The sequence below is a fragment of the Enhydra lutris genome, unplaced genomic scaffold (assembly GCF_002288905.1).
Source record: "Enhydra lutris kenyoni isolate GAN:26980312 unplaced genomic scaffold, ASM228890v2 scaffoldscaffold51, whole genome shotgun sequence".
NCBI lineage: Eukaryota > Metazoa > Chordata > Mammalia > Carnivora > Mustelidae > Enhydra > Enhydra lutris.
This window is the reverse complement of record NW_019154135.1, coordinates 9,853,219-9,880,422: the sequence shown is the minus strand read 5'-3', so window position 1 is coordinate 9,880,422 and position 27,204 is coordinate 9,853,219. Positions and strand designations below refer to the sequence as shown.

The 27,204-nt window shown below is 50.3% G+C and overlaps 1 protein-coding gene across 3 annotated transcripts in view; it reads right to left on the bottom strand.

Moving 5' to 3' along the window:
- The window catches only part of LOC111157035 (dopa decarboxylase), a 78,315-nt gene that overhangs the window by 32,915 nt on the left and 18,196 nt on the right, over positions 1-27,204 (bottom strand). Inside the window, exons 2-6 of one of the 3 annotated variants that reach the window (XM_022518241.1) lie at positions 23,843-24,071; positions 21,157-21,270; positions 18,797-18,916; positions 13,754-13,888; positions 12,894-13,037 (exon numbers count right to left, since the gene is read on the bottom strand). In XM_022518241.1, coding sequence (XP_022373949.1) covers positions 12,894-13,037; positions 13,754-13,888; positions 18,797-18,916; positions 21,157-21,270; positions 23,843-24,043 — 714 coding nt within the window. In that variant the 5' untranslated portion in view covers positions 24,044-24,071. Of the gene's footprint in view, positions 1-12,893; positions 13,038-13,753; positions 13,889-18,796; positions 18,917-21,156; positions 21,271-23,842; positions 24,072-27,204 lie in introns of those variants that run through there. The other 2 variants (XM_022518242.1, XM_022518243.1) reach the window with 2 other exon arrangements.

The window sequence follows — 27,204 nt, the reverse complement described above, 5'->3', positions numbered from 1 at the left end:
TTGTGTGCGTCCATAGTTCAGAGCAGAACCCCCGCCCCCCGTCATGACATGTCACTCCGGGAAAGCCTTGGGGGCGACTCCGAGCCCCCAGGACTTTGACCAGGAGTCTGGCCCCCTAGCTCTCATCTACTGCCCTTCCCTGCCCTCAGCACAGCTCCCAAGGGAACTTCAGTCCTCTGGAGAAGGAGATCTGCTCCGAGTAGACTCATGAGAGAGCCCTAGGGACACGGGAAACGGTGTTTAAAAGGCGCGTTTCTAGACAGCGTTGAGCACACTTGGTCACACAAGCGGGAGGAGTGGTCGGGATTTCCGGGCCCGCTGGTGCTCTAAGGGCAGCAAGAACATGGGCGCCCACACACGGGGCTGCCTCCTCGCTGGACCCGCGAAGCTGCTGAAACCAAGCTCCACATCGTGTTGCTAGGAAGGTGCCCTTGGCCCCACGTGGAATGGGTGCTGAGACCCATTTGCTGAATTCAGACTCTGTCCAGGTGACCCGAAAGCGTGTTATGTTTATAAAACTGAAGAGCCTAACTGAATTACGGTGCCAGGGCCCTCGGGTGATGACATTTCTCCCTCAACGTGACAAGAGCGTGAATTTTCCTCCTCCACGAGGACCCCGGCAGCTCTCGGAGCCCTGAGAATAAAGACGAAGAGGAAGAGGTCAGGGACCCACGCCATCTAGTAAACTCAAGAGCCTGGAGGGAGGACCACCTGCGTTTGCCCTGAGACCCCAGGGCGCCTTTCAGACAAAGTCATAGCTCTCGCCAGGGTGACATCCTGCCTGGCCCGTGCAGGGCTCAGCTGACAAGCCCTGGCTCTCTGCTCACACAGTCACCCTGGGCCAGAAAGCAGCTGCCTAGGGACCAGAGTTGTCCCCTGCCCAGTGTCAGGGAGTGATTCCAAAACAGATCCTGGCCATACTCTGGCGGGACCCCCTGCAGCAATGGGGTGTGACCAGGGAAGTTGGGTCCCCAGGGAACAGGAGCACAGTGCTTGAAATTACTTTTTTGGGTTTTTTTTAACTATTTTATTTTTTACTTTTTAAATTTTTTCTATTTTTTACTACTGTTTACTATTTTTATTATTTTTTACTATTTTGTTGACATTTTATTTGGTTACTATTTTTTTACTATATTTTGCCATTATTTTTACCATTTTTAATTTTTTTACTATTTTTATTTATTTACTTATTTACTTTTTTTTTTTTTGCGATTATTCAGATACAGCAAAGTCACCAGATTGGGTGCTTGCTGCCATCGGAAAGACAGCTTGTTTTATGGTCCCTGGGAGAGGAGGGGACCTGCTGAGCCACACAGGGGCCACACGGGGAAGCGCCAGCACCAGTCAGGAGGTGGAGGGAGAGGGGGCAGCCAGGACCAGAGCCTTTCCTGGGGCTTCCAGGGGAAGCAGCAGGTGAGGCAGGACGAGCAGGCTGAGGGTTGGCTGGTTGGAATAATTGCAATGGGCTTTGGGACGCATGGGGACTGTCCCTAGTGTCCCTGGCTCTGGGGTGAGGAAGGCTGGAGCTATTTGCCTGGAGTGTAGGAGCCCCATGGTGGAGGCAGTTTGGGGTGTGGACTCTGGATTGGCTGGTTTGGGGAAAGACGGTCCTTTACCATCTCTAGGAATTGTCTGGTCCTGGGAGGAGCGGTCCCTCCAGGGTCAGTGAGGCCGCCAAGATGTCACCCATACAGAAAACAGAGATTCAGGAAACAGAAATGGTGATGAATACACCCACACTGCCGTCACACAGCCCTTGGGGCTTAAACCCCTGGGCTGGAGCCTGGCACGCCAGCAGCTAGCTGGGCTTCTGTTTTCCTCCTTACAGCACAAACGCCCAGCCTGCACGGTCCCACCAGGTCCAGATGCTCCAGACCTCGGCGTCCCCAGTGCTCTCCGCCCCTGGCCCCTACCGCCCTGCGTGCCTCCCCATCGTCAAACTCATCAACCTCCACATTGCTTCATTCCAACAAGATGACTCACTTAGTAGGACTCCAAGAGAGTATGCGATTTCTCTCTGGTATTTGCAATTTCTTCCTGATGCTTTGCCTATTTCATTAAAAGAATAGCAAAAAAAGGATATATATATAAAAAAAAACCTCCAGAATGACTCAACCATCTTAATATTGGCTTTTAATTTATTGTGTCCATGTTAAGAACTTCTTAGGAATGACCTTTTATTCAGCAATTTCTTCAATTCCCTCTGATTTTCCTCCAGTTCTTATCGAAATAAAGGCAATAACTTATGTTTTAAAGACGACGCGTATATGAAATATCCCTTGTTAAAATTACCTTCTATCTATGGACATGTGCACGGGAGAGTGTCTACAATGATGTTTGCCAAATATTAATACGGCTTGTCTCTTAGGATGAGCTTTTTGGATCTCATAACAAAAATACACTCTCAATGTTTGCCTACCGAGCATGGAGCATTTCTGTAAAAACAAAAGTCCCGCCTGTTTTGTCCTGGGTGAAGCTCAGTGGAGAGCAGAGCGGGTGATGTGTGCTCTGAGCACCAACCGTGCCCAGCCTGGGGCTTCGCAGACTCTGTTCAGCCGCCCCAACAGCCCTTGGGTCAGACTTTGCAGCTGACCCGGGTGAGACCCTGCAGGTGGGTCAAGGAGACACGAGAGGCGGGGGCGGGGGGCAGACCATCATGGGAACCCCAGTGTGATGAACTCTTGTCTTGCCAGTTGAAGAAAGAACCCAGGGCCCTGGGCCGGGCTGCGGCCCTGCTGGCTGACCCAGCGCGTGGGCAGGCGGTGAGGACTGGGCTGGCAGCAAGGACGTGCCCGGCCGGCGGGGCGGGGTAGGCCCGGCGTGCTGCATTCTAGATGGCCGCGCCGGCTTGTGCTAATTCTCAGAAGCCGCTTTCAAGCTCGGCACCTGCTCACTGCAGGGTCTGATTACCCCGGCTCCGCTCACTGACACTAACCTGATTTGGGCGGCGCTGCAGGGCCCTAATCACATTTGTGCAGGGAGAGGGAGCGGGGGAAGGTGCTGGTGCCCTGTCCCTGAGAGCCTGCGGCGCATCTGCCGTCCAGACCCAGGTCCCCTTCCTCCCCTTCTGAAGGCAGAGCTGCCCCTCCTGCCTTCCTTGCCACGGCTCTGATGAGCACCTCTCGGGCACTGCCCTCTCTCTGTGGCCTGAGCCTATTAGGTCGGCTCTCGGGGCGGCAAGCCACCGTGGGGAAGAGAGGGGGACTGTTACAACCCCATGCACGTCTGGGGAGGGGCCGAGATTCACGTTTCCTGGTTCAAACTTGGCAAATGGGTCCTTCGCTTTCTGCAGAGGGTCTGGGTTTTGAGATGCCTGCAACTCCTTTATGAGGACAATGGAGGCTATGGGTTCGCGTCTCAGAATTAGGCATTTGGTGTTAGGCAGAACTATAACCACTAGATACATAGTTTCATCAGAGCAGGTAGGAAGTATGTCCAAGGTCAAGCTGCTGCCCTCCTAGGTATGGCCTGGCCTCTCTCTCTCTCTAGCTTCAGAGGACCCTGGCTGAGGGACCCATGTAAGGTAAAAAACCCATTGCATGTCCTTGAACCTCCTGTGACCTCTCCTGTCTCTGTACCTTTGTCGTACTCTGTTCCTCAACCAGAAAGTCTCTGAGCCCATGAGCGCTGCCTGTGTATCCTCTGGGACACAGCTTACGCATTATCCCTTAGCCAAAGCCTTCACGGATCCTGCAGAGTGCTAATCACACCCTCTGCTCCATGTGTGTGCACAGTGCTCACCAAAGAGTGCAAAGACCGGGAAACCCGTGTCTTCCCACCAGGAACCATCCCACGAGGAAAGAGACCGCGTCCTCACAGGTTTAACGGCCGGTGCACACACGTGCATGAACTCTCAGCCTTCCCTGGGCTCTGACACACAGGACTGGCCCATGCCTGTGGCTTCTGTCAGAATGCCGCACGTGCCCTCAAACATTTGTTGCAATCTTGGCCTCTAGGGCAACATTCCAATAGCGGCATGTCCATTGGGTGCCCAGTCTTCCCAAACAAAAGTGTGATTTGTTCCCCCTGATGGTGAGGGGGTCTTCTCTGCAACACTTGCACCTGTCCGTCTTTACTGAGCACGTGGACACACTTCGGGCTCATTTCTGCACAGCCAGCATTACTGCCCTCTCCTCCCCTTTCCCACCTACAGATGAATCCATTCCCACATTCCTCATTGCAACGGGAGCCCAGTGGAATCCGAATTCCACCCCCGGCCACTCCAGAAAATCTTACGGAAGTCCCAAGTTGCCTCCCCTTAGCAAAACACGCAAGGCATCCAGGCTTCAGGACGCGTCCCTACTAGCTGCGTGGCCCCAGCTTTCTGGTGTGGCTCCTGTACCACCCCTCTGCTTCCTCTCTCCCCACACACTTCATCTGTTGGTGTTCTCTCCTGGGGCCTCTTCCCCAGACCCCCAAGCAGTCTGCGGGGGGCTGCCTGTGCCTTCCTAGCGATGTCAGGACCACCCAAACTCAGATGGGACCCACACCTGTGTCTGGATCAGACCTCCCCTCCCAGGTGAATTCAGCTGTCTTGGGGCATCCCTATTTAGATGTGCAAACCTTCATCTCCTGCAAGAATAAGCTCAGCACTGTCTCTCCCATACCTTGCTGCTCCTGTTTCTGGGCTCTCTGGATCTCCAAGCTCGGGGATGGACGGGGGACCATCAGAGTTCAGGAAGTGCTCCTGAGCTCTGCTCTCACTTCCTGTTTTGTTGGCCATCAGTTCCTTCGTGAATGCCTCTTAACTCAGTCCCTTCTTTCCATAACCATTGCCATCATCATCCTCCACCAATCGCCAGACTGTTTCATTTCCTACTTCTTGTCTTGCCTCCCACGCACCTGTCCGCCACACTCACCATCTGCCAGTGATTATTAACATTAATCATGTTTTTCCACCACATGCAATGAATAGCTTTTACCTCCCAAAGACGCTCCTGTGGGCCAAGCCTGATTTCAATGGAACCCCATTTTTCAGATAAGGAATGTTCTATGGTAAGTCATGATCCCTGCCAATGTTGGTGGTTAATTGCTAATGACCACTGGTCACGGTTGAAGGATCAACAAGACAAGCAGTGAGAAGGACATCCACAAACAACCCCGCCACCGCCCCAGTGATGGCACTCAAGTGTGCCCTGTTATTTTCATAGGGTAACGTTGAACTGGTGCACAAAGAAGACTGTCACCCAGTTTTTGGCCTGTGTTATAGTGGACAGACCCCCAGAGTCATGCTTAACCACTGAGCTCTGTGTGTCAGGCTTCACAGCCCCATCCGTGCCCCTCGGTTGCCAGCAGGGTGTTGGAAAATGCAAACCATATTGTGTCTCTCTTCCATTTAAAATCCCTTCCTGACCACAAATTACCCTCAGGAAGAAGCCCATCTTCCTCATGCTGGTCCCTTCGTGACTTCCTCCTCACGACCTCCATCTCCTACATCCCTCCATTCACCCACACTCCAGGCACTCTCGAAGCTTCTAAGACTTCCCATTGGCTCTCTCCCTGCCCTTCTGTGAGCAGCAGCACAACATGGCCTGTGCGTCAGAAGCCTTAGGATCACATCATGGTGCACCTGCCAACTTCATGGCCGTAGCAAGTTCTGAGCCGCTGAGCACTTCAGGTCCCTGAGATACAATCCCTTCTCATTGCTGTTTCTGTCCCCACCGAGTGCTTTGCCCAAACAGCCCAGCTACCCCCTTCCTCGGCATGCATCCCTTACTTTTTCCAGATTGTGGCTCCTGCGGCAACTCTTCCCTGATGCCCGCATTCCCATCGTGGGAACTGCTGTACCATAGATCACACTGCACCTGCTGGACATGACTGTCTAAACAATAAGATCCTGGAGGGCTCGCTGGCCTGGCATGCATCAGGTGCTCAATAAACCTTTGCCAGGTGAATGAATGGCTAAGGAAATGAACCTGTAACCGTTGCATGCCCCATCATGGTAAGTTTGGAAATAGAACAAGTGGAGGTATCTGGCACCTGCTGCTAAGTCACGAATTTGTCCACCATTTGCGTGAAAGCCCACTACAAGGATCATAAAATGTAGTCAGTGTAGATGCCTCCTGACAACATATATAAAATGTCCCGACAAAGCCTTTGGCTAGTCTGAAATGCCTGCCAATCATGCTTCATTTCAAAGTTCTCGCTGACTCACAGGCACAGAGCAGTGGCCATCATGAAATTCTTTGCTTCCTTCTGAAATCCCATCATTGAATCATGAGCTCATGCTTTGATCGTCTTTCCTTTGTGTAGAGGCATGAATACGTGATGAATATGTATGTGTTTTCAATATGACATTCTATAAAAAATACTTAAATAAAGACAATAAAATTTACTTTCTAAGGATTCCTGAGGGAAGACCACAAAAGTGTATACTTTATAAAATAATATGGAAAGAAGGGATGAAATTCACTCTCTCTCCGTCTCTCTCTCTCTCTCTCTCATCCCTAAAACTGTCTACATCATTGTATTATTTAGTGCATATATTTGGATTTCCATCTCAAAGATGAAGGAAAAAAACACTAAGAGATGTTAGAGCTTTGAATTTGGTAAGGAGACATCTCAGGTGAGGAGCATCAGATCTTCCTAGACCCTGTTTTTCTGTATTGCGGTTATAAGACACAAAGAACTTATTGTTATGAAGTTGGGTACATATTTAACTTTAATTAAAATATAAATTCTAATGTAAAAGAAGGCTTACATTCTAATGAAGGAGCACATAATTTAGCAAGTCAAGTGCGTATCTGAGTTCGGTGAGCTGCTCTAACAAATTCATCAAATCCAAGGATGGGACTCCCTGAAATTTCTGACGTACAGCAGTTGGTCGGGTGAAGACCTGGGGTTACAACCAGCAACTGAAGTGGGACAGTCTTGTAGGACTGAGCCCTTTACCTGTGGGGTCTAGTGCTGCTTCTAGGTAGACAGTATCAGAACTGAGTTAATTGCTTGGTGGTGCAGGAAAATCCCATGTCAGAAACGGGTGCATCTTAATGTCCTTAGATAGGTACATCCAGACAATGGAATACTATTCAGTGATATATATATATCATATACATGATATATATATATCTTATTTTATTTTATTTTTCAGAGAGCTATGGGGAGCCTGGGTGGCTTACTTGGTTAGGCGTCTAACTTGGTTTCATCAGGTCATGATCTCATGGGTCACAGCATCAAACCCTGCATCAGGCTCCACACTCGGTGGGGATCTGCTTGGATATTCTCTCTCCTTCTACTCAATTCCCTGCTCTTTCTCTCTCAAATCAATAAGTACGTTTTTAAAGAGAGAGAGAGAGAGACAGACAGACAGAAAGAGAGAGAGAGTGAGCTATAACGACCCTAAAAGAAAAAGATGAATCTTAAATGTGTAACACTGAGTGAAAGAAGCCAATCCAAAAAGGTTACATACTGTATGACTCTATGACTTTTAGAAAAAAACAAAACTATAGAGATAGTAAAAAGATTAGTCATTGCCAGAGGTTGGATGGGAGAGAGGGAGGGATGACTAGGTAGACTACAAGGTTTTTTCACATCAGGGAAGTTACTCGGTATGACGTTGAAATGGTATATGCGCACCATTAGACATTTGTCAAAACCCATCGAAAGAACAGCATGAAGAGTGAACCCTAATGTAAATGATGGAGTTTCAGAATAATAACGTATTGGTACTGGTGTGTTAATTATAACAACTGGATCACAGTAACAGGAGACGGCAATCACAGGAGAAACTAGGGGGTGAGGAGTATCTGGGAACTCTCCGTACTGTCTGCTCATTTCTCTTTACACCTACAACGACTACAAATAGTTGATTAATTAAAAGAAATCAGTCCATCCATCCAATCAAAAATGTGCAAAGGACATGAAGACCCATTTCGCTGACAAAGATATATGGCTGGCAAAAAACCCATGGAAAGAAGTTCGACATCATTAGTCCTCAGGGAAATGCAAATGAAGATATCTCTACTCTCCTATCAAAACACCTAAAATTTACAAATAGAGAGAGTACCGAATGCTGAGGGGGATGGAAAGAGCCGGAATTTCTCATGTCTTGCTGGTGAGAATGGAAACTGGCTCAGCCACTCTGGAAACAGTTTGACAGCTTCTTGAAAAAGTAAGTATACAGCTAGCGAATGATGCTCAATTGGGTGCTTGGGAATTCATCCCAGAAAAAGGAAAACATAGTTTTACCCACACACCTGTATGTGAATGGTCAGGGAAGCTTTATTTTTCATTTGTGTTGTTTCGGAATCTTTATTTATAATAACCCGAACGTGGAAATGTCTGTAATGTCATCAGTAGGTAAACAGTTACTCGGGCTGGGGTAAAAAGACTGTGGCGTCAAATTCCTGCAGTGCAGCCATAGAAAGAGCCAACGCTGGATACACGCAGCACTTTGGGTAGATCTCTGGGGGTCTCCCGTGCTGAGTGAGGTGATGGACTGTGTGTATAGAACATGCTCAGAATGGGGACAGTGTAGAGAAAGAAAACGGAATCGTGGTTTCCAGGTGTCAGGGTGGTAGAGGATGAGGAAGACGTGAGTGTGCGCCAGGAGGTGGGTGGGGGAACTTTGTGGTGATGGAGAAGTCCTGCATCAGGATTGCAGGGTGGGGAGTGACGTGAACCACACATGTGACAAATGACATGAGGTCCCAAAGTCAGCGTCCCAGTTCTGTTGTTGTACCATATACTATGGAAGCTGCAGCAACTGGGGAATACCTGGGTGAAGGGCACAAGAGGTCTCCATGTACTATTTTTTGTGGTGTTTTTTTTTTTATTCTACAAGTGTTCAAAATAATAACTTAAAATGTTTCAGTATTTTAAACTAAGAACATGACATATTCATTTATCAGCTGGACATAACGAAACAAAGAAGCGGCAAATTGTAAATAGGTCAGAGTGTGGGGATTTAGGAATGGCTGGAAGATATGCAGAACAGCATGAGAGGTGGTCGGCACTCAGTGGGAAGATGGAACACGTGTGCTCAGAGTCCCAGAATGGGGGAAAGAACGGGCAGAAGCAAATTTGGAAACACAATAGGTAAGAATTTCCCCAAAGTGGGGCACCTGGGGGGCTCAGTCAGTTAAGTGTCTGACTTTTGATTTTGGCTCAGGTCACTATCTCAGAGTCACGACATGGAGCCCGTCATCAGGAGCCAAACTTAGTGGGAGTCTGCTTGAGATTCTCTCTCCCTCTGCCCCTCCCCGTGCTTGCATGTGTACACACACATGGCCTCTTTCAAATAAATAAATATATCTTAAAAAAAAAAAAAAAAAGGAACGTCCCCAAACTGAGAATTTCCCCAAAGAGATGACAAATCATACATTCTGGAAGTTCTGTGAAACCCAGTGAGAATCAGCACAAAGAAACAGTCGATTTGCCTCCAAGTAAAACTGCCTAGACACAAAGACAAAAAGCAAATGGTACAAGCAGCCAGAGGGAAAAAGCTCCATTGCCACACTACGTGCCCAAAAGCCGCTGTGACGTTGACAACCCATGTTCCATGGGCTTATGTATTTCCTCTGCCAAAAGAAAAAAACCATCCACCCTGAAACTCTAGACCCAGCAAAAATACCATTCGAAAGCGAAGGCAAAGTAAAGACATTTTCAGAAAAACAAAAACAGAGACAACTTACCACGTGTGAAATTCTCACGATAGTTTTTCAGACAGAAAAAGAAATGATCCCAGATGAAAATAAGAAAATGCAGGAAAGAAAGATCAATGGAAAAAGAAATATGAGATTTATATAGGTAAATACCAGCTGTATAGAATAATGCCATCTCACGGGATTTAAATATAGGTAGAATTAAAATGTATGACAATAACCACACAAACGGTGAGGGGAGGCATAATAATAAGATAAAGCTAGTAAGCTAAAATGAAGAAAGCAGAATAATATAAAACATATAAACATATAAAACAATAATATAAAACATTTGATAGTCTAAGACAAGAAACCCTAGAAAAACCATCATATGAGAGGCCGGTGAGATGGAAAATAAATAGTAAGATTGCAAATGCTCATTGAAATGTATCAAAATTTCCCTTAGGTAAATGGAGAAAATCAAGAAAAATGTCATGTTGGATTAATAAACAAATGAAAAAACAACAACCACCCAGCAAAAAAGACTGACTGTCCCCCCAAGAGACACGAGTATGAGAAGAGACCTGTAGACAGGAAAGGAAACAATGTATCCCAGCACCACTGACTACTAAAACTTCAAAGTATGTGAAATAAACCCCGCCAGACACAAAAGAAGCCCGTGGGCATGTCTACACCCACAGCTGAGATGATCCCTTGCCTCTGTCAAGAGCCGATCCGCACAGCTTTGGTTATTAGAAGATGGAAATTGATTTTGCGTTCTCGCTTTCTTGGGATTGAATGGGGAACTAACTGTTTTTGTATTTTGTCTGTTTTCCCACTGGGATGTCGCCTTTTTGCTTATTGAGATGTGAACCTTCTTTTGAGATTTACTTTATATTATATATTCTGTTTCCTGCCAGCATTTTCCTTTTCTATTTTGTTTATGAGTTTTTGGGGGGTTTTTAAGAGATTTTACTTATTTATTTGACACAGAGAGAGGGGGAGAGCACAAGCAGGGGGAGCAGCAGGCAGAGGGAGTAGCAGACTCCCTGCTGAGCAAGGAGATAGATGCGGGACTCAACCCCAAGACCCTGAGATCACAGCCTGAGCCGAAGGCAGGCACATAACCGACGGAGTCCCTCAGGTGTCCCAAGAGTTTTGAAGTTTTTATGAAATGAAATCCTTCCATCATTTCATGTGGTCTATCCCATTGTTTTCATTCTTCAAATCTGCAAGAGTGGGTTTTATTATATTTATTTCTCCCTAGGCGGGGTAGTCTAATGAGTCTTAGGAGATTGACAGTATGGGTTCAAAAATATTTATCTCATTTAAACAGAATCCCTTCAAACTCTCCTGAAATTGTACATGGGAATTTTAAAGGTAGTCTTTCTTTCTAACTAGAATGTCCTTCCTTCCAAATCTTTATTTATTTGACAAATACTTATGGAGCGTCTGCTAAGTGTCGGGCAGGTTCCAGGAGCTGGGATAACGAGCTGATTACACAGACAATCCCTTCACATAGCTTGCAGGCTGGCGGGAAGAAGGAGGCAAGAAACAAACGTACCAATAAATACGGCTGTCGTACAACACAGGGAAATGAAGCAGGACAGGGTGACTAAGGTGACTCTGGCCCAGCCTTGATCACAACCGGATACCTGCCTTGGCCACCGGCTTCTCCCACGAGCTACATCTGAATCTTCTTGATCCTTCTACAGGGTAATTATTTGGTGATGCTCCTGCTTCCTCCAGCAACTCCATAAATCAGGATCCAATTTTGTATCAAATTATACCCTCCATGCCCTCCCCAGTCACAAGTTAGATTTTCAGTGAGGTCTAGTTCATCTGAACGGACAGAAACAATTTTTTTGGAGGGAAAAAAGTTTGTCTCAAAGATTAAACCTTCAATTAAAAAAAAAAAACAGTGGACAGGAGTAATATAAAAGTCTATAAAAGTCTCTAAGTAGACGTAAAAGTCTACCAAACCTAGATTGCTCTAACAGCTGGGAAACACTCGGATACCTAGAAGGGTTCGGGAGGGATATGAGCGTCTTGAAGTGCCATGTAGAGCTTCCATTTCTTTTTAAGGTTTATTTTTTTATTTTAGAAGGGGGCTGGGCAGAGGGAGAGAGAATTTGAAGCAGACCCCTCACCCACTGCGGAGCCCAACCCAGGCTCGATCCCAGGACCCTGAGATCATGACCTGAGCCAAAATCAAGAGTTGGACGCTCACGGGGCGCCTGAGTGGCTCAGATGGTTGAGCATCTGCCTTCAGCTCACGTCACGATCTCAGGTTCCTGGGATCGAGCCCCGCATGGAGCCCCACATTGAGCCCCACAGCAGGCTCTTTGCTTGGCGGGAAGACTGTTTCTCCCTCTCCCTTTCCCTCTCCTTCTGCTGTTCCCCAACTTGTGCTCTCTCTCTATCTCAAATTAATAAATAAAATATTAAAAAAAAAAAAAAGAGTCAGGCAGGTAACCAACAGAACCACCTAGGCACCCTTGCTGTGAAAAGCTTCTAACGCCTGGCTCCCTCCCCAGAAATTCTGGTGAAAGTTGCTGGAGCAGGGCCTGGGCATCAATGTATTTTCAACACCACTGGGTACGTCTGGCGTGCGGCCCAGCCAGGCCGAACACCATGAGGCTAGTGCCAAGGTCATTCTTAATTGTCATGACACGCGACGCATCAGCCCCCGGCATTGGACGTGGCCATGGCCACACCCAGGATGACAACTCCCATGTCCAGCTGCTCTAAGTTGTAACACCAGGTATCTCTTCCCTCCCTGGAAAATGCCTGTCTGTGCACAGATGGGCAGAAACCTGGTGCTGTTCGCTAGTTCGAGATTTTACCGATAACGAGTCACTGCTTGTTTGCAACACATCCCTTGCCGACGACGTGTCTTAGTGTCCACTCAGAATCCTGATCTAGGCAGCTAGGCCTTCTGGGTTTTATTTTTAATTTGGTGCATGGGTCCATCCTTCACTCCTCAGGACAGAGCATCCTACCATGGCACGGGGAGGGTGGGGGGTGGGCAGTGTGTCAAGGGGCGATCGCAGGATGTCACTTTTGAGAGGAGCAGAAACAAGACCTCTTGGCTTATTAGGATGCTCTGGGCTGAGCATCTGCTTCCGTCTTTCTGGGATTAGGTGGGTGGAGGGAGAAATGAATGGAGTGTTGCTCCAGCCTCCCTCAAGGAGGAGCCGGCTGGCCACACAAGTACACGCAGCCTGGGACAAGCACTCAGGGCCCTGCCTAGGCCCAGGCGGGGCTTGGAGACTCCTGGGGGACCATACCCGACATGCCTGGTTGACTTACAAAGAAAGGGATCAGGCCCTCCGCCTTGTCTCTCTCCAGGGCCTCCTGCAGGGCGGAAGCGCGCATGGCAAACTTGCCATCCGAAGGGATCGATTTTAGTTTCACGCTTCCAATTAATCCGGCTCTTTCCACCGACGAGTGTGCCTGGAAAGACGGCAGCAGAGTTAGAGTCTTGCATGCGTGTGCGTGCCGTGCACGGGGCCGTGAGCCCCCCGCTCTGCAGAGAGCTCCCTGTGCGGCAGGCCCCCGCCACTCCCCTGCACCTCATTCCTGCTGTTGTCTTGGGTCCTGTGGAATCTCGCTTTTCAGATTAGTAGGCAAACAGTGAGAGCTTGCAGAGCCCACCCTGAAATAGAGTGCGCAAACCCGGTTCCTATCCTGGGGGCTCCGCTCACCAGAGGCCTGGGGTTGCTTCGGGGCCACACTCAGAAAGGAAGCCAACGACAGGGCACCATTGTGGGACGGCGGATCCACTATGTCTCGAGGACTCCAGGAAGGCCAGTTCTTACCCTCTTACGAGGGCGCCCCTCTCTGCCTTGGGGCTCCCACCACTGCTGTCTCCTACCTAGCTCTGTCCTGGGGTCTGGATCTCGCTGTGGCTCCCAATGGCCAACAGGAGGCTCAGGATCCCAAGCCCTCCGGGCGCTCCCCCGTGACCCTGGCGCGTTAACCCCCCCTTGGACCTGCATGACCTCCTGTCCACACTGACAGAACACCAAACACCCACGTCAAACACGACTGCTGTGGAAATGTCGGGAAGGTCGCATGGTTTTATTTGGATCAGATTGGACACAAAATAAAGATTCTGATCATAGAGGCTCAATGGAGTTTTGGGCCAACATGCCCGACTGACCCCTCACCTGATCCGATGAGTAGGCCACTAGCTTCTCCATGATGGCGCCCTGCGTCAGCCCTGGGGAGGCGGCCTGGAGGCGGCGTACCACCTTGGTCCGAGCGGCCAGCAAGGCCATCAGCGTGGCCTCACTGGCGCTTCCCTGGATTGAAGAAAATGTGGAAATGAGCTTTGAGGGGCAGCGAAGGAATCAATATCAGAACTGTGGGGAATCTTTAGCATCCCTCTTTTTCTTTTCTTTTTTTTTTTTAAAAGATTTTTATTTATTTATTTGAGAAAGAATGAGAAAGAAAGAGAGGACCATGGGGTGGGGAGCGTCAGAGGGAGAAGCAGACACCCCACCGAGTAGGGAGTCTGATGTGGGACTCGATCCCAGGACCCAGGGATCCTGAACTGAGTCGAAGACAGGCGCTTAACCAACTGAGCCACCCAGGCATCTCTAGTGTCCCTCTTTTTCTTAAAAGATGAATGTCAAGCCGCAAAACTGATTCCCCTTCACATAGGAAAAAATCGGAACCCCTGGGACTGCCATTTTAGTGTTAGGATTCCTTCTAAGAGAATTGCTTTAAAAAGAGAGAGGGAGCACAAGCAGGGGAGCAGCAGGCAGAGGGAGAGGGAGAAGCAGGCTCCCCGCTGAGCAGGGAGCAGGACGTGGGGCTTGATTCCAGGACCCTGGCATCATGACCTGAGCCATAGGCAGAGGCCTTTGGCATTGCTTTGTCTGTTTTGCATAACCCCTCAGCCAGCACCTCTGGGCACTTAGCTTGGAGCACGTGCTGCCCTTCCAAGCAGGGGGCGGGGGTCCCCACATGTACAGCCTGTCCCCCTTTCCCACGGCTCACAATCACCACATCTTAAGTAAATCCTAGGAGAAATCCAGGAGCTGAACAGTTTAACATTAGAAAGGAAAAAAAAAAGAGAGAATGTAGATTTTTGTCGAGTATGAGAGATTTATAAGCTTTCAAGGTTTTGCAGAGAAATATACAAAGGCACCTGGCATGCCTTTTCCCAGGGAGTCCTCCCAGTGTGGCCTGGAGGAGGAGAGCAGGACCAGCATCGCTGCCCAGCTCTGTGCTCATCACTACTTGGACAGAAACATCTGCATCTGTTTGTAAAATGAGGTGCATTTGCCGGGAGACTCAGAAGCTCGCAGTCAGCAGACTCACACAACTAATGTCAACACCTTAACTCTAGCAAAGCGCTAGGGAGTGCTACAGTCTTCAGGGCACTTGGGGGCTCAGTTGCTGCATGTCTGCCTTTGGCTCAGGTCATGACCCCAGAGTCCTGGGATCGAGCCCCACATCAGGCTCCTTGCTCGGCAGGAAGCCTGCTTCTCCCTCTCCCACTCCCCCTGCTTGTTCCCTCTCTTGCTGTCTCTCTCTGTCAAATAAATAAATTTTTTTAATAAATAAAATTTTTAAAAACAATGACAACAACAACAAAAAAGAATGCTACAACCTTCGCACATGTGCGGCTGGGAGTGGGTAAAAGAGGACTTGGCTTCTGCACACGCCATGCCTTCCCATGTCGTTTGCACAATAACTGTCTTTAAATTCTGTCATCATCAGGTAGGAAATGGATGCCTGGCAAGAAGGGAACTAACCTGGTCCAAGTGAGCAGCTAGCAAGTGGCAGGGGTAGAAGTGAGCCCCAGCTGCCCTTCCGGGGCGGGGGGGTCCCTACACGTATAGCCTTGTCCCACTTTCCCACTGGTGAAGACCACCATCTTAAGTAAATCCTAGAAGAAACCCAGGAGCTGAACAGTATTAACATTAGAAAGGAAGAAATAAAAGAAGGTAGATTTTTGCCATGGATGAGAAATTGGTAAGATTTTAGGGGTTTTGCAGAGAAATATACAAGAAAATCATTAGGTCACCCTCCCCCGTTAACGTTTTCTCTTCCTTTCCCTTCATTGATCCTGATTTCCTCTTCCATTTTATCATTTCGATGCTTTCACTCATTCTTTTAAGTCAATGCATATCCTTCCGGAGACGGGTGAAGTGTGAACATAATTTAGGTTTACTCAGAGTTTTGAAGCTCAAATGCATGGGCGCGAGTCTACAGGATATCCTCTCTTGATCTGGCCTGTGAGGTGGGTTTTGCGTTTCTTCAGGCCATCTTTGTAGAAGTGGTGTTAGAAGAAAGGTTTCCAGACGTGGTTAAAGAAACAGGGCTGGCAAGGCTAGGTGGGCCTCACAGGGAATCCGAGCTCCCTGAGGGCAGGCACTGGGCCTCCCACTCCAAGGGCCTGGGCTTCCTCCTGAGCCCGGCAATGTGTGCGTCCTGGACCCACTGGCTCATTCCTTCTCATCGGAAGTGAACCATGAGAAGCTTCCTGAAAGACGCAGCTTCTCCGTGCTGTGCTGAATTATCTATCTGCCTTCTTCTGCCCCCAACACCCACGCGGGACTGCAGCCCCCCCACCTTCCACCCTCTGCCTGAGGCCTTGACCCCCAAAGGTCTGCTCTCCCCTGATCCACTTGCTAATGAAAGGCTTTGAATGGCCATGCTGATTCGCTCTGGGGTTTGCCTCTGGGCTCTGTCCGGGTGCTGAAACATAAGCTCCCCCGCCCCGCCCCACTTCACGCAGCCAAAAGTGATTGAACACATACAATGGCCCAAGGAAGGAATGAAATTCTCATCAGAGTCTCTAGAGCTCAGAGGCTCCCCAGCAGCCCACAGGCTCAGCCCTAGAACAGGAATCAGGCAGATTTTCGGCCCTTTGCGGGAAGGCCAGCTTTGCCGGGAGGGGGGAGTAGGGCGTCTGTTCCAGAGCGAGCCTGCATAATGACATCTCAGCTTTCACTGCGGCAGACAAAGGTTGCCACGCAAGCAGCAGGAAATGCTGGTGACAAGTGACTCAGGGGCCAGAACCGCCCTTTCCGCCTCTGAGTGTTTCAAGTGTCACCCCACACGCAGCGAGCAATTGGCTTTTCTTCCACAAGAGCTTTCAAACCCAATTAAGAGACCGTTTTCCGGGCAGGTTCGTCCAGCTCCGAGGATGATTTGCCATTTGACTCTGTCGCCTGTCACTGTGCTGACGTCTAGAAGCTATGACAACAGCCCAGAGGGGCACGGCGTCCCCCACAGCTCCGGCCCCATGGCTGTCACCAAGCCGTGCTGTCTGGGGCCTCACGGACTGCAGACAATCAGCCTGGTCAGCTGGGAAGGATGGTCGCCTGTGTTCTTCAGCAAAACTGGGGGAATTGGGATTTGACGCCAGGGGCCAAAAGATGCCAGGACGATCCCCAACGATGCTGGGGCTGCCGGTATCTCTGCAAAATGGGATTGTCTTTAAGGTAAAGAAAATTGCAAGATAGAACCTCTGGACACTCGAACCCAAGCAAGGAGTCAGGGCTGAGCTGGTGGAATTTGTGGTCACCTGCCTCTAGTTAGCTCGTGCTCTGGGCACGATATGCCCCCTTTCTTGGCTCTAGGTCCTTCAGCTAGGAGAAAACTTCTTGATAATGCAGTCAACCCTCATAAGTATTTGCAGGTTGAAGAAGGTCACATAAAGCAGCAGGAATAAGCCTAGCCCAGAGAAGGCATTCAGTAAAAAGTCACTGTCGGTATAAAGGGCACACCTGAGATTACGGGGTATTTGTAAGATTTTTGAGAAGCATCAAATTAGAAGAATCATCCCAGACTTGCAAGTGGAGAACCTTCCACATCTGTGGTCAGAGGGAGACGTGACCGTGAAGGAGGGGCCGGATATATAGAATGCTGTGGGCTTTGGAGATGGAAAAGGGGCCATCATCCAGCACTGTGGGAAGCTTCCAGAAACCGGAAAAGATAAGGAACGATTCTCGCCTGGAGCCCCCGGGTGTCAGACACCTGGCCTACAATGTTGTAAAATGATAGTTTTGTGCTGTTTCTTTTTTTAAAATTCTATTTATTTGTTAGAGAGACAGAGGGAGAGCACAAGCAGGGGAGCAGCAGAGGGAGAAGCAGACTCCTCACTGAGCAGGGAGCACAAGGCAGGGCTCAATCCCAAGACCCTAAGATCATGACCTAACTGAAGGCAGACGCTTAACTGACTGAGCCACCCAAGTGTCCCAGGTCTGTGCTGTTTTAAGCCACCAAAATTTGTGACAGCAGCATCAGAAAACAGACATATGGAGGTCAGAAGCCCTGGTCTGGACCTGCTCCCTACTTGACTTTGGCCGCACCAGGCAGGTGATCGCACACAAAGGCACCCGGGCTTCAGAGTTTTCATTGGCCCGTGGGCAGAGTTACAGCTGCCTTAACTGATTCTCCAAGCCTTTAAACTCAACGGTGCTCGCCCGATTTCATTATCATATACTTGATCCCAGAAAAATGATGCCAAGCAAGATAGTGGGTCCACCAGAGCCCATCATCCATGCTGGGAAGTGAAAAGAGCACAAAGCCCACGTCTCCTTGGTGGCATTTGTCCTGAGCCTCCCGGTGGGAAAGACGTGGACCGCCCCTGCTGCCTGACTTGTCCCTGACACACCCTGGGACATCGTCGCTGTCACCAGCACACGTCCAGTGAAGAGAATGAATGACACGGGGTGTAGAGAAGGTGGCCACGTCAGATGACCTTGGTTCTCATGGATACAGCACTTTCTAGAAGCCTTGGAATGACTCGGTCACAGCTGCACTCACCGCTCAGAGGACGGTGATCTGGGGGGTGGCAGTCACAGCCCTGTGGTCAGAGAGATGTGGGCTGAGAGCCCAGCTCTAGAACTTACCAGCGGGAGGGGGCTGGTGGGCTGGGCCCTTCACAGCTCTGAGCCTCAGGCCCCTTGCCTGTCAAGTGGGGTGAAAAAGGCCCTAATTCCTAGGCTTTTATAGAATTAAATGAATTAAAGCTTGGAAATCACTCAGGAGCGGCTTTGATCTGCGAAGCCTGGGGGAGGGAGAGGTGGACAGCCCCGGGACCCAACCCAGGTCCAGAGGCTTCCTAACTGCTTGTTTTCCAGAAGGTCCCATAGAAGCTCAAGTGGCTCTTTTTTCCCACTTGCCACCACGGCCCTGGCGTGGAGCCCCAGTGTCCCGGGCAGCTGGGCACCCCTTCCCTGCTGCATTACCTGGATCACTCCACCCCCTTCTCCCACTTGTCCGGCCAAAAATGCCTCTGGCAGCTTCAGCATCTTCCCCAGCCAGTCCATCATCACCGTCTCCAGCTCTGTGCACGCCGGACTTGCGGCCTAGTGGGGCAGGAGGACAAGGATCAGCCGCCTGTCAGCTTGTCATAAACAGGTACCCTCTGTCACTTAGAATCTCAGCGTCAGTTTCCCAAAAGGCCCCCGCCTTTGGGGGGGGGTTTAATGTGGTGGCATGTTCTCCCATCTGGGGGTCCCAGGGAGAAACTTCAACAGAGACTGCCCCCCACTAACTGGGCACAGCAGCAGGACTCCTCCCTCTGGCAGCTCTCAAAGCAATACAGGGGGCCCCTCTGGGCACATGCTGTGCAGAGAGCTTAGCACATGTGACATCCCTCTCCTCTCTCACCCTCAGAGAACTGAGGAACCCACAGTGACCAGATCCCAGATCTGCCCCAGAAGGGACAGTGACCTCCCTGTCCCCCACCCACAGACTTGGGTCCCAGGGACACCCTCGTCTCCACCCCTTCTCTGCCACACATCTCTAGACACTGGTCACTGGTGTCAAAACAATGGGCCAGGTCTTGTAGGATTTGGGGAGCAACAGGAGAGTTTACTCTTCCACTGAACCCCAGATTAAAATCTCCCAGTTCCAGATGCTGTTCAAATGTCTGAAATGAGCTGAAAGGACTTTCAGACGAGTGCTCTTTGACTAAGACTCATGGGGGAATGGCCAAGAAGGAAGGTTCAGGCCAGAATAATCCCTTTGGACTGGGCTGTTCTCCACCAGCACCATGTGCAACCCCATCTAGGCATCCGTGTATACACAGAAGGATCTAGAAAGACGCACTGATGGATTCTCCTCCAGTCATAAGGGAGTGCAGTGAGGATGCAGCCCGGGAGGTGGGTTCCAGGTGGCCCGAGTCCCCTGGGAGCTCCCCAGGTCAGGCCACTGACCTCAGCTTTTATGAGCTGGAGATGGTGTTCTGCCATTTTGGACACTCCTCTGTCATTGCACAGGGGAGAGGATAGGTTGGCCTTGGTCCCCCACCCAGGGGTGCACACCAGCTTGTGACGCATGGCTGGGAAGTGGAGCAGAATGTTCTGCCTGCTAGTGTGCCCCAGGGGAGGGTCCTACCCCATCCCAGTCAAGGTCAGCTCCGGGCGTGGGAAGTGCACTCACGGTTAGGAACTCATGTCTTGGCCAGGGTAGCCAAAGGGCAGCCCACCCAGGCTCCAGAGGAATCAGAGTGTCCTCAGAAAGCACATGCACCATGGGATAGACGTTGAGTCACAGGGACAGGAGAGACAGGATGGCTCTGGGCTAGCAGGGCTAATGAAATCTGCCACAATAGCTTATGAAAGAAAGTGTCCTTCAGAAGGGGGTGCTCATCAGAGACACAGGGAGGTGACTAAGGCCACCTGGTCCATGCTCATGCTGCTTTGGGTACCTGGCAGAGAGCAATTCAGAGACCCACGGCAGGGAGCCAGGGATGACCCTCCCCCAACCCTTCCTGGGCAGCTGACTTGGTCCCCCAGGAAGTCTCGTCTGAAGAGCCAGCGAGTCAGGTGGGGGTGGGGGGCAAGGAGATGCTAACATGTCCTTCCCCTGCCGTGGGTCCTGGGTCAGCACGAGTCAGCACCCACGAGTACGCTCAGCTCCGAGGCACCAGCCACTCTGGTGGCACTCTGGACGCAAGAGGCCCTGGGATCCCTGATGCTGTTGGCCTGCCACTTTGCTTCTGAGTGCTCTGCACTTAGGGTGGAGGGAATCCTTCCTGCAGCGCTGGACCTGGAAGCAGGGAGCCGGAAGGAGGAGCCGAGCCGGCCCCCTCCTCTGACATTTTATCTCCAGATAAGGTGGTGCTGGGACTGCTGGCGTGGGGAGCGGGAGCTGGCCCCATTTGCAGAGCCACCTGCCCCTCATGGCTCCACACGGCTGATGGGCAGGGGCCTCTCCAGGCTGCCAACAGATGGGATGAGCCCCAGGCAGCTGCAGGGTATACACAGATCCTCTGGAATGCTTGGCAGGAATGCAGATTCCCAGGCATGGGCTGCAGAAACTCCAAGGCCTCGGTTGTGATTTCAATTCATACCAAGTACCTCGAAAAAAAGTGCTGCATGCAGAATTGGGCTTTCTTTTCCTAGAAAGGAGACTTTATCTCGTTCTATTTCCCTGAATTCCAAATTCCCTCACAAGACACTCTCTCCAAGGCTGAGACCCTCTCCGTCCCCGCAGGTGCCACAGCTACCTGCTCAGGTCCTATGGGCCCAGGAGCCCTGTCCCCACGGAAGCATGTCCCACCCTTGCCAGAATCCCCCAGGATCCCCCCTGCCGAGCTCACCCAGGAGAAGCCGATGCAGCCGATGGCCCCACAAAGTACGTCGGCAAGCAGGGCTGGGTACGAGTTGGCCGTGGGGAAGTAGGCGAAGAAGTAGGGGCTGTGCCAGTGGGTCACCTGTGTGCAGACATCAAGGTATGAGGGAGCCCCGCCCTGCGTGAGGAGGACCCAGGGGCCCTCCGTTGGCCCTCATGGCAGGTGAGGTCTCCCAGAAGCTGCCCTATATTTTAAATTCTGGTTAGGTGCCCCCATCAGAGAACGAACAGAAACAGAAACCGCATCTCTCCGGGTAGAAGCCTGGCTTTCCTAAAACTGCTCTAAAAAAGTAAAATCCGTATTAGAGAAAAAACCAAGCCTGATTTCACAGATTGTTCAGCTGGTCTTCCTGCCGTGGACTCACTCTCCTATGCAAGGCATCCCCTCGAGCAACTGCAACTCCATCATCCCCCATATCTCTCCTCTCCTCTGTCTCCATCCTGGGTGGGGTTCCCAGGCTGCGGCAGCAGTGGGGCCACACCGGGGTGTTGGGGGGAGTGAGGGGCCAGGAGCCCAGCCAGCCCACTGGGGGTGGGAGGATCTAGGACTGGGAACGCGGGACTGGCTAGGAATATCTCAGAGTCTGGGAGGAAGATGGAGGAGGGGAGAAAGTGGGGACCGGAGGGGCAGTGCCTGCTTGTTTTAATTGTTCTTGCTGTTGACCAGCCTGTCAGGTGGGGAACACAATAAATAAAGCCTTTAAGACACCTTCCACCCCGAGGGGTGGAGGGGTTCTGCCAACGCTCCTCGTTTTCTTAGTCTGGAGAAAAATGCAAATACTTCTTCTTTCATAAACTAGTTACCCAAAAGACCACTCTGGTTGTGAAGGCAACTCACTGGGAGCTCTCCGAGAACTGAGAGTGGTCCTGGGGACTTAAGACCAGTCCTGCTGCCACCACGGTCACCCGCACCCCAGGCTGAGGTCAGGGACACTCCTCGGGAGGACCAGGCGCTAGCATGGATCCTCCTGGAGCACAGAGTGGGTGGAGGGATGGACACGTATCGCAGAAAACCAGGGAGGACCAGGGCATTCAGCCTGGGGTGGGTTCAGGTATGGCCAACAGCTTGTGGGGACTGAGAAGGAGGGCAGAATGGTCTGGAGACAGCTAGAAGCTCAGCACAGTCCCAGCGTGGGCAGCTCAGGCAAGAGAGGCTGCCAGTGGACCTGAGGGGGCATAGGGAATGCCAGGCGAATACCAGGGAATACCAGGGCTGGTGAGATACTTTCGGGGGCCCAGAAAATATTTTAATTTCTTTGAAGAATCAGGAGAAAGAAGTAAACATTCAGGTCCAGGGGACAAAATGAATCTAATGCAAATGTTTTCATGTTCATGACAATGCCTTCGCAAATTACAAATTCCCGCATTTCTACAGAGGAAGCGGCCCCTTCACCCTGTCCCCTCCCTGCTTGCCCTGACGCCTGGCAACGGGCAACTGGGGATCTGTGCCTTTGCTTTCACTCTCAACTGAAGCTCACACCACGCTCCAGATGGATAGTCCTGCGTTCACTCCTCACACCTGCAGACAGGAGCCCCGAAAGGTCACCTACTGTCCCCGCAACCCACCCAGGGACCCAGGGACTCAGGACAGTGCATGTACCAGTGCAGCTGGGACACTGCTGAATGCCCCCTTCTCACTCCTCCAGAAATCTCCAAATTCCATCATCTCCCACATTCCCCGTCATGGAACATGCTTGTGCCCCCAAATTTCTGTGTTGAAGCCCTAACTCACACTGTAATGACATTAGGAGTGGGACCTCTGGGGGCCCTGGCAAGGAGGAGAGGGATGCCCAGAGGCAGCTGCCGGCAAGCCAGGCTGAGGATCCTCACAGGAACCAAATCCGCAGGCACATTGATCTCGCATTCCCAATCTCGGGATTATGAGAAGCAAATAAATGTCTGTGGTCCGAGCCACCCAGACTGGAGTGTTTTGCCACACCCCTGCCTGACATTTAACCACATCTCCCCTGGAGGGGCTTAGTGCCTTAGTGCAGAGCGACTCAGAGTGTTTGCACAACCTCAAAGGCGAGAACAGGAATCCCGTGCTTTGCTACAAGCACAAATGTCAAGGGAAACCCCTGGGAGGTGGAAAGTGAGCAGCTGGTCTGAAAGAGGCACTCGGGTCAGGAGGAACAGCCCTGCCCCGGGTCAGTGGCCCTGTGACTCAGTGGCTTCAGATAAAGAGGTCTGCCTCCATGGACAGAATTTGCACAGAAGCAGGGGCACGCCCCGCCCCCTCCCATTCTCAAGTAAAATAAATAATGTCTTCCAGGCCTGCAATTTGCCTTGCTGAACACAAGAATGTTAGGAAGGTGCTTGCTCTATTTTGAAACAAGCCATCAGGGGTGGAAACGAAGTTCCTATGAGGGCTCACGCACGTACCCTGGGCTCAGAGTGGGGCCCGACCTGGGGATCTATGGGGAAAAGCATACTCACTGCCCTGGAAGCCTGCACAATCCGGGGCACAGTCCTGGCTCCAACGCTTACTAGCTGTGTGACCTCAGGCTGATCACCTAGCCTCTCTGGGCTTCTGCTGGCTCACCAGCAAGGTAGCTGTGAGGACAGGTAGCATGACACATGTGACGTGCCTGATGCCCAGTAGGTGCCACCTTAACGCTAGCCCTTCCGTTTCGCAGCCTGGGGTCCAGACTTACCCCCGGCATGATTATCTTCTCAACATCGTTGAGGATGTCCTCAAACATGTCGGGCTCCTCGGGGGCAGAGGTGGGGATCAGGGGCCGCAAGTAGCCGGGCTCCACGTCGGGGTAGACCTGGCGCCCCTCGATGCCGTCCAAGTAGTCAGCCACGAAATCCACCATCTCCTTCCCTCTCCTTCGGAATTCACCTGAGTTCATGGTGGTCGGTCTTCTTCAGAGGCAGAACCTTCACAGCGAGAGAAAATAAATCGGTTAGCAACTATGATGATCTTCCAACTGGACCGGGGCAGTTCCCAGAGAGCTGACTGCTCAGACAGCCTGATCGGTGATGGAAACACCCAGAACCCAGGTGGGAGCACTTCCCTCCATGTCTGGATGGGTGGAAACACCACTGGTTTTGGACACACAAACCAAATGCTCATCCTACCATTGGCCGGCTATGCTCGTCTTATCATCTGCATCAGTGAACGGGGCTCGAAGCACTCACTTCTCGTCCTGGTCCGTTCCAACCCCCATGACAAGCACCAACCAAGTCCCGCCCTGTTCCTCCATAGCCATCAGAAAGACAGGTAAGTGTAACCCTCTGAGCCTCTGTGCCCATGTGAGAGTTGAAGGTGACAAAGCCGATTCCTCAGGAAGGTGGGGAGGTGAACTCACACGGTGCGTGTCATGCACTCAAGCCAGAGCCCTGGGTACGTAACCTCCCGTCAGCTTGTGTCTGCTTCCTTTTGATCCCATCCCACCTGGGACCACATTCCTGCATGCAACCTGCTTCCCAGACCCAGCCTTTCCCTTTCTCATGACATCAGGAAGACACAGGTGGTGCCCTGAATACATAGGGCAGTTAGGTTCCATAAGGTCTCCACGGACACCACACTGCCCCCAGGGGAAAGGCAGGGTGAGGATCCTGAATCTCTGGTCACAAATAGGTCAACCAATCAGTACATAATATTGTTGTATTTTTTCAAAGATGCTTTATTTGATATTCATTGATTAAGACTGGACTCATGGCTAACTGCACTCTAACTCATGCCAGGGAGCTTCCCTAACACATGTGTTTTCTCCCTAAGGCACAAAATGCAATGTACATGCAGGACCCCTACAGTGAGCTTCAGATTTTATTTATTTATATAGAGCAGGAGGAGGGGCAGAGGGAGAGGAAGAGAGAAGATCTCAAGCAGACTCCCTACTGTGCGCAGAGCCTGATGCAGGGGTTAGATCCCAGGACCCTGAGATCACGACCTGAGCCAAAATCAAGAGTCAGATGCTTAAGGGACTGAGTCACCCAGCGCCCCTCTGTGAGCCATTTTAAACAGTGAAACTACCAAGACTAACCCAACCATGTGAACACTGTGACACTACATAGCATACTTGTTGACATAGGAAGATGGGCTATTGCCTTGCTCCACCTCTGACAGAAGCACAATGAGGGCTAAAATGTGTCATCGAGTTATACTGTGCATGTTGTGAAATGTCAGGAAAACATCATGAGTATGGATTTCGGGATTACAATTTTAGCACATAGGTAAATTTGCAGGGAGGAGATCTGCGAATAATAAGAACTGGCAGTATTTTCAAAACAGGGAACTGGGACAACACAAAGAAAAGTATTCACCTGGAATCCCACCACTCAGAATTCTGATGCATGTCCTTACAGAATGCTTCCTGCATTTCTAAGGGACCACTGGGTGCTGAGCAAGGGGTGCATTTTTAAATTTCTCCCACAGTTCAAAGAGTCATAATTCAGCATTGACTTTTCCATGGGCATACGCGTTGGGTGGGGGTGATTCCACACCTTCTGTACATAGCACAGGTGATGAAGTTGGTATCAGAATGCCAGCATATCTTCTATCAATTCTCATTGTCCATGCTGGGTTTCTATGGATTTTTCTTGACCTTATTTATGAGATAAAAGTTGTTAAAGAGAAATAATTCACCAGACACTTATGCACAAGAAGATTTTATTCAAGACTACTGCCATGGAGAAGAGACTGAATTTAGCTCCCAGTGCAACAGGGGAAGGTGGTGGATTCATAGCCAACAGGTAGGGTAAGGAGTAGATGAACATGACTCAGAGAAACTCGGTTCAGGGTCCAGGGTGGGGAAAGAAGACCTGGATTGGATATCAAGGGTAGAGCTTTCCTTGAAGAGCTGGCTAGTGGGATTCTTTGCTAAACCTGGGCTCAGCATGCTGAAGTAAGCATGAATGAAGATGGCTCATGGAAGCAGGACTGAAGTTTGCTCAAGGAGGGCTTCTTGGAGGAGGTGAGCCAGTCTGAGGATGCCTTTCCATGCCTCGGTGTTCTCTCCAGTCTCCAGGATGCTTTCCTCAGAGCACTCCCTGGTACATGAGTTAGACTTTCCTAGGTTGCTTCAAGATCAGCTGTTAGATCAAACCCTTATTTCTGTGTTATTGTTTGGGGATACATTTTGCATCTAGTGAATGAATGAGTCACGGCGACTGGGACATAAAGTATGGTTCTAAGTTGTAGCAACAGTGAACACTAAAAACCTATGATCACCTGGAGTTCCCGTTTGTGTTTTTAAGCTCGGGGCCAAGGAGAGCACGGCTTCTCGTCTGGGATATCACAGCCAGACTTTCCAAAGGCTCTTAGAGCCACAGAGCTTTATCGGCATAGCCCCTGGTATATAATTCCCTGGGTCTGCAGGCTTCGAAACTGATTTTTCATTCAGAGTGACTGATTATTTCCAATTTTGCACAGAGAGTAAAACTTGCTTTTTAAAAACCCCCAAGTATTTGAAGTTGACATGATTCCAATTCAACTAGAACTGCATACATTTGCAGGTGTTTTTGCTAGCTAGCTTGCTTTTCATGAAGCAATTTTGCATGTGCGTCCCACATTAATAAATACTTTTCCAGCATGTGGTTTCTCATTCTTGCTTGTATTTCACAGTTTACGTGTGCTATAGTCACAATACCCTTCAATTGTTGAACATTTGGGTCAGTCCCAGCAGCCTTCGGAGAAAGTGCTGGGGGAGCCTAGTGGCCACCACGTCAGGATTGAAAGCCAAAAGCCTGTGACTCAGATGTTTACTGGTTGGACCATCTGATGTCAATCGCCACCGTGGCAAACCTGTTCTGAAAACAAAATTCGTGGTAGTAACAGCATGACCTCAAAGGACTTTTTGGTGACAATTGAATAGTACATGGCAACAGCTTTGAACAGTGACATTCAATAAATGTCAGTTATTGGCATTTCTGTAAAACACTGGCAGGTACAATGTACATTTCTGCACACTTTGTTCTGCATTACGGTTTTCTGAAAGGAAGAGTGTCGACCTATAGTTTCTACGGAACAAAGTCTTATAGAAATACATATTTTTGGTGTTTCAAAGTT